Below are 7,067 nucleotides of genomic sequence, written 5' to 3'. Positions count from 1 at the left end.
TGTACAAAATGTCCCGATTGCTGGCTGCGTTCCATTTTTTGGAAGCCCAGGGAACTCGATATTTAAAATAGAATTTTCATTCTTATTTGAAAAGTCAGAGACATTTTAATTTTCCTTTTTTTAATTAAACATGACATTAAAGTAAGCAGGTACTGTTGTTAACATTGCATTTAGATTTGAGAATTTGTATTAGCATTTAAATATAGTCCACTGTACAGCAGGGTACAATTTTGAAAATGAAATCCAGCTTTTCTATTTTTTTTCATTCATTTATTTCATTTTTAGCAACCCCTGTATTTTACTTTGAAAGTCAACAAATACCTCTGATAGTTAAAGAATAATCAGTAAACCTAGTTCTACTATTACAACATTTTCAACCAAAACAAATTTGACAAATGATCCTATATTGTATAGATATTGAATCCATTCAAAGTTGCATTAATTGATGAATTATTAGAGTTGTCGTGACATGTATTCTCAGATAGCACACATCTCACATTTTGTTTATGTGTTTAATCCCAGTGTGTTTCTCCTACCTGTGAGCGGATCTTTAGTGCTGGTCCCAGTTTGAGCCCCAGTGTGTCCAGCAGATGCTCCTCTGACAGAAGGGGCAGCGTCTCCCCGTCAATCATGTGGTCCTTAAACGTCTGCAGAGAGATGCCACACAGCATTAGCACAACAATGACTGAACAGAAAGAATAAAGAGAGTTTTAGATAACATTAGAAACCAACCTGAGCATATTCTGAACATGTGGGTATGCTGTTGATAAAGTTGTAAACATCATTCACGTTCCACTTCCTTATATCTTCGGACCCTTCATCCCCATTAAGAAAGAGATTTGGTCGACCTGGAAAAAAAGACATACAACTTAGTGGTGGACTGTAACTTTGTGACTTAACGATTTTGAGTTACTTTACTTTCCATTATATGTTACTTTATACGGTACCACTTTACAATAAGATAAAGGATTCATGAAGGGTTTATAATTAGGTTATGAATTAGGTTGTAAACACTTTATTTATCATTAAGAACCATTTATAAACCAGTTCAACAGTTTTCATACGTCAACACAGGCTCACTATTTGGCAAGATGACAAAGCCTTATATTGGCTACTTAGCGAGAATCAACTCAGTGAACAACAGATACCAAGGATGCTGGCTGATGAAGGAGACGAAGTAAGCTAGGTAGCCGATATAAGGCTTAGCAACACAGATAAATGCGGGCTCACTATTTGGCAAGCAACCGGTCACAGTTGCCCTGTTTATGCATTATAAAAGCTTATTAATGATTTATATGATTTATTTATGTGTTCACAACCTAATTCATAAATTAATTACAAACTATTGGTAAACCCTTTATAAGGGTAGTCTTATTGTAAAGTGGTACCCTTTATACTTCCAATCCACTACCATTTAGAGGGGAATATTTCACTTTTTACTGCACTACATTTATTTGACATCTTTAGTAACTAGTTAGTTTGCAGGGTCAGATAAATAATCAAAAACATATTAATCATCAAACACATTCCTTTTTAGTATTATCTTAAGCTGACCAAGAGTAGGCAATATAAGATTTTTCTTTTTTTTACACATTAACATCCTGAAATGTAACTTTCTGTATATGAGGACTTTTACCTTGTGTTTTTAAAAATACTTTGATGATAACACTTCCTTTAGTAAGATTTTCAACGCGGCAATTTGCATGTGTATTGCTACTTTTATTTAAGTAAAACATGAGCGCCTTTTCCATGACTGTGTAAAATACTGGGTAAAGGATTTTGCTAAACTAATATATTGTAATCTAGAAACTAACCAGGTGGAAGGAAACCATTTCCAGGGACTGGGAACATGTAAGGCATGCCAGTGAGCGCTCCACCAGCGGAGGGATCCATGAACTTCTCCTGGAAAACCGAACACTGGCTGGACATGTCTTTATCGTTTCCCCCGCTGTTGGCCACATCCGACCCGTCCTGACTGTTCACACAGGATTTACGCAGCCCTGTTTCCCCATCTTTGTAGTTCTTCCTGCTTCCTGCTGTGAGTTCAGAGTCTATTTTTGCTTGATGGTGCGCCTTGCTGGTGGCACACTCCTCTCCCATATCCCCCTTTGCCTCCACCTCTTTCTCCTCCCCTGACGTGGCCCCCGGGCTCTGCTCTAATCTCTTATCTTCAGTGTGGCCCTTCAGGTTGGATGCGTGGCTCTCTGCGCTCTTGTGAGATGTTGGCCTCCTGCCGACCCTGCGTCCTCGCTCCCTGTGCAGCGTGCCGATGTGCGGGTAAGGGCTGGCCGACATGAGGATGCTGTTGGAGTGCAGCTCATCCAGGCTGGGGCGGTGCACGAAGACATCATGGCCATCTGGCATCCGCTGACGACCTCTGAACGCCATGGGGTTTGAAGAGTAGGCCATGGGGTTTTCAATTCCCAATAGTCCCTTCTGGTGGGCGTTCTCCAGCTCCTTCTGGTGCAGGATGGCATTCATCTCCATTCTGAGGGGCACACACACATATTAGACGTGCAGTTCGGGCATGATGGAGACAGATTATTCCACTTTGTTATTAAAGCCATACTTCATCCTAGACATGATCCTTTTTTTATCAATTCTATACCACATTACATCTAATTTGTGAAGTAAACTGTGAACTGAAGTAAATTGGTGCCACATTAAACAACAGCACAACTATATCAAAACACCAGTTTACAAAATCTCACAGAATGTATGTAATATAATCCAAGTCTTACTTATTCAGTCATATTCTCCATTCTCCCCACATGCATTTTTGCTAGGACTTTAATACTTAAAACACTTTAAGATTATGATAGAGGAGTTGTGTGAGAGATTTGTATAGATAGTTTTGCAGTTCTCAAACACGAACCCAATTTATTTTAATTGGTTGGTGAAGATGTTTTGTTCAATAATTCACAGTAAAGCAGGTGAGTCATTGATATAGAATTGGTCATTTTGTAAGTTAAGTATCTCTTTTAATATAAAGTCCAAAGCTATTGTTTCAGTTTCATTCTGCAACAAGTGAAGTGGACCTGTGTGTAGGTGGTATAGGTCTGTGGGATGTTAATTACTTTCTGCACGCAATACCTGGCTATATTCTGCTTGTGGATGAACTCCTGTCGCCGAGCAACTGTTTCCATGGGTTCGGAGGGCATAAAACCATATCCAGCTGAAAAACAAAAAAAACACATAGGCTGTTAAAACTCACTCATATTCCTCCTTACGGAAAGGCAGAGAACGGCTGGGAATGATCTCAGGTGCATCTGGCCATGCTCTCTTCATCTTATGTACATTGCCTTGTCTTTTTATGCTGCTGCAACGCAAACATTTCCCAATTTGGGATCAATAAAGTACTAATCTATCTATCTATCTATCTCACCTGCTCCAGGGAAACCTCTTCCTGGCATGACATTGGCATGGGGGGGCATAGAGGGACCCATGTGAGGTCCCATGTGCATCTGTCGGGCCTCGGAGGCTACCATCTCAGAGGTGGGAACCATCTCCCTAATGACAGGAAAGCATGAAAAATCAGTCATCTACAGTGGTTGAAAGTAACTAAGTACATTTACTCAAGTCATTTTCTTAGTTACCATTTTGAAGTACTTTTACTTTAATTGAGTGTTTCCATTTATATGCTACTTTATACTTCTCCACTACATTAAAAAGGGAAATATTCTTTTTTTCCTACAGCACATTTATTTTTTAAAGCTTTAGTTACTTTTCAGATTAGGTAAAATTATCGAATATATTTAAAAAAATGTAAGAAAAGATAGTCGAACTTTGTCTGCAATAGTAACATACTGCCTAACGCAACACCATGTAAAACCAAAAATACTGTCATATATAGACAATCATTATATTCCCATATGGAGGCCATTTGCACTATGAGAACTTTTACTTTTAATACTTTTAGTTCATGTTGCTAATAATACGTCTGTACTCATACTTAAATAATAAATGGAAAATGGCACTATTACTTGTAAAGGAGTATTTTGACAATAATGTACTGCTATACCTTCACTCAAGTACAGGAACTTAATACCTCCACACCTGGTCATTTATACACGACTTCAAGGGGCAGATGATCAGCTTTAATAACTGCTAATGTGGTCTCAATTAAAGCTTTGTCATTGTACAAAGTGTACCTTGTTTCTCTTGAGTAGCCATGTGTTATTTTCCCTTATCCACCTTTGAGTGTGTATTCTCAAGAGGCCCTTAACCACAGAGCTACTGTTTCAGTTTTAAGAGTGAAGTCAGGTACAGACCTCTCCATGAAGCGAGGTTCGAACTGCGCTGGAACGCCCTGTAACCTCTGCTGCCCCTGGGCGAGGATCTGTGGAGCCATGGCCATCTGATTCCTCATTATCAACTCCTGCCTCTGCCTCAGCTCTGCAAGAGAAGAACAAGCACCACAGGTCACCAGGAAGTCAGTCTACACAGCCTCTATATGTGAGACGTGCACCGATTGACTGTAAAAGCTGAAGCCTGCAGGTACTACTGAGCAGGTTACAATCCAATACACTCCAAAGACAAGGTCAGACAAGTTGGATTAACCGGTTTGGAGCTCAAAAATGCATATTCAGGCTTTAGGGTGGTGTCAGGACCTGCATTTTTACACATTCTCATGAATTCTACGCCAATTTTTTGTGTTTTTGTATGTTTTATAAGATTTTCTTTGAATCTTCTAGTATTTAACATTGTTGTTTAGAATTTCTTTTTCATTTCTCACCTCCAGCTGACATGCCGTTGACCAGGCGGTACCAGTGCTTCTCATCCAAAGCACCCTGCTCTCCCAACGCTGTCATCTTCCTCAGCTGCTCCCGTGGGGTCATGACACGCGACCTGTGACAGAAACCTGTAAGAGTTTTTTGAAAGTTAGAATATAAAAAACATCGACATTTTGTAACATTTTGGAAATGTTAAATGTTTGTAGAAAATGTAACTTGGATGGATGCAGACATTGTGTAATTCCTCATGAGTACCACAAGGAGGCAGCACATCTCTACACATTAAATAGCCTGTTGCTGGTTAAAGGACTTTAGGGTATCATCCTTTATAAAATAGTATACTTATATATAACTACTCAAATGCTAACAAACAAACAAACAAACATATTTGTGACTTCACAATGTCATCATATATATTAAATATAAAAACGATTCTTTTTAACCAATCAAACTTAAAATTAACAGCACATTTTGTGTCGCAACAATTGAATGAGGAAGACTTGAACAATTTAATATAATTAATCAAATATTGGAAAACTGGCAGCTAGAATGAACTACCAATATCATGTCCATGCATACACAAAAATATATTCCTTAACCTTTGATCCTTCCTCTCACCTTTCACCTCTACCTTGACAGTGAGCATTAATCTTAACCAACTTTAGCCCTAACCCTCACCTTAAACCTAATCCTAAATTTAAACTAAACACCTACATCCAAATCTTCAACGGAATACCAACCCCTTAACATGTGGAGAAATCTTCGGAGATATTCATCTTATCTTTACATTACATCACATTACATACTGTATAGTTATAACATGACACATACACACACCCTCCGAATGGCCATATTGTTTTTGGCTGGGCCAGCAGCTTGTGTAAGGGAGCACAATTGACTTAGACACCTACAATTAGCCTTCTAGACTGCACAAATCCAATTACAAAATATGATACTGTAAATGACAGCGCGATAATCCAGTTCTGCTAATCCAGGAGCAGAGTGTTCAATTTGCCTCTATTTAGATGAGTGCCCACAAATTCACCACCACCTCTTCGTATCATACACGTTTACAGTGATCATGATTGTATTTGATTAATAAGCTGGTCAGTGTTTGGGACAGGTGCAAACTGTGCATTTTTTCTGCTGTCCCCTCCCCCAGAGAAGATTTACCCAGAGGCCTTGAGCATTATCCACAGTCCCTCAAGTTCCCTCTGAAGCTCATCTAATCTGAGGGCTGTAATCCACCTATTAGTCCTGCAACAGTCTGCTAGCTGCATCTGGTGACCTGCCTGAGACCGCCCTGCTGCGCCATCCCACCCCCATCCTCACCTCCCAGGCCTCTGTTACCCTCAGGATCCTATTAGCTAAATCCTGGCTATACAGCACTTTAAAGGGATGTGTTAGAGGTAATCCGCACGTTTAGAGTTTTACCCTCAGCAAACCTTGCCTGTAAGCATCCTGGACAATACACCCTAAGTGCTAAGCCTATTAGCCTCCATTAGCTCCCAGGATGTCCTAAAAACACCTTGGGGATAAATCTGGGGATGCAATCGGTTTATGTGGAGCTATGTGGTGCGAACATATGCACCCTTCCACCACCTACTTCTCTGTCAATATCACAACAGCTAGCGTCAGCAAATGAGAAGAAATGTATTCCAACAATTATGTCTCTGGGATTCAAAAGTTGTCTCAAAGTCCCGAGACGCAGGGCATTGTGACAAATGTATTACCGATTTCCCACTCACTTTACTTGGAATCAATGTTTAGAATTTCATGTGTGATACATCTATCTGTTCTTCAACAATATTAAGCTTTTAAGTGTTAAGAGTTTCCATACTTGGTTGATTGAAGAAACAAAAATGTAAACCTAGAAATATCCCTGATCCTTTAAACATAAAAACATTTCAGAAACTGAACAAGAGGAGTCTGTGTTAGCACCCAAGTTTGCCTCTGTATGTTTTAGCATTACATGCAAGTGACAGAGCTTAGCTGTTTACAAAATAAATAAATGTATATGCAACGATTTCCATGATCCCCAAATACTCTTCTGACCATTAGGATAAACAAATGTTCAAACTGCTGCAGGATAACAAACGATATTTGTAACTTTTTTCTGTTGGAGCTGTGCTGGCATGACTTATGTGCTGTGATCTTAAACACAAACAAAGACATATTGTTTTTTTTTTGTTGAGTTTTTCAGATTTTAAATGATTCTTAGTGTCTAAATTGTGTACAAATATCCATCTACCATCTTTGTTTGGATTTGTAAATACACTTCGGACAACATAATATTTCATACAGATTGCTGAAAGAGTCTTTTAGGATTCTGTA

General features: G+C 39.1%; 1 protein-coding gene across 2 annotated transcripts in view; it reads right to left on the bottom strand.

Moving 5' to 3' along the window:
• The window catches only part of samd7 (sterile alpha motif domain containing 7), a 33,518-nt gene that overhangs the window by 773 nt on the left and 25,678 nt on the right, over window positions 1-7,067 (bottom strand). For both annotated transcript variants that reach the window (XM_079649201.1, XM_079649202.1), the window contains exons 2-8: window positions 4,736-4,861; window positions 4,272-4,395; window positions 3,386-3,510; window positions 3,094-3,175; window positions 1,815-2,488; window positions 733-848; window positions 537-647 (exon numbers count right to left, since the gene is read on the bottom strand). In XM_079649201.1, coding sequence (XP_079505327.1) covers window positions 537-647; window positions 733-848; window positions 1,815-2,488; window positions 3,094-3,175; window positions 3,386-3,510; window positions 4,272-4,395; window positions 4,736-4,861 — 1,358 coding nt within the window. The remainder of the gene's footprint in view (window positions 1-536; window positions 648-732; window positions 849-1,814; window positions 2,489-3,093; window positions 3,176-3,385; window positions 3,511-4,271; window positions 4,396-4,735; window positions 4,862-7,067) is intronic.

Source organism: Notothenia rossii, assembly GCF_949606895.1.
Source record: "Notothenia rossii genome assembly, chromosome: 9".
Classification (NCBI taxonomy): Eukaryota; Metazoa; Chordata; class Actinopteri; order Perciformes; family Nototheniidae; genus Notothenia; species Notothenia rossii.
This window is presented reverse-complemented; position numbering and strand designations above follow the sequence as displayed.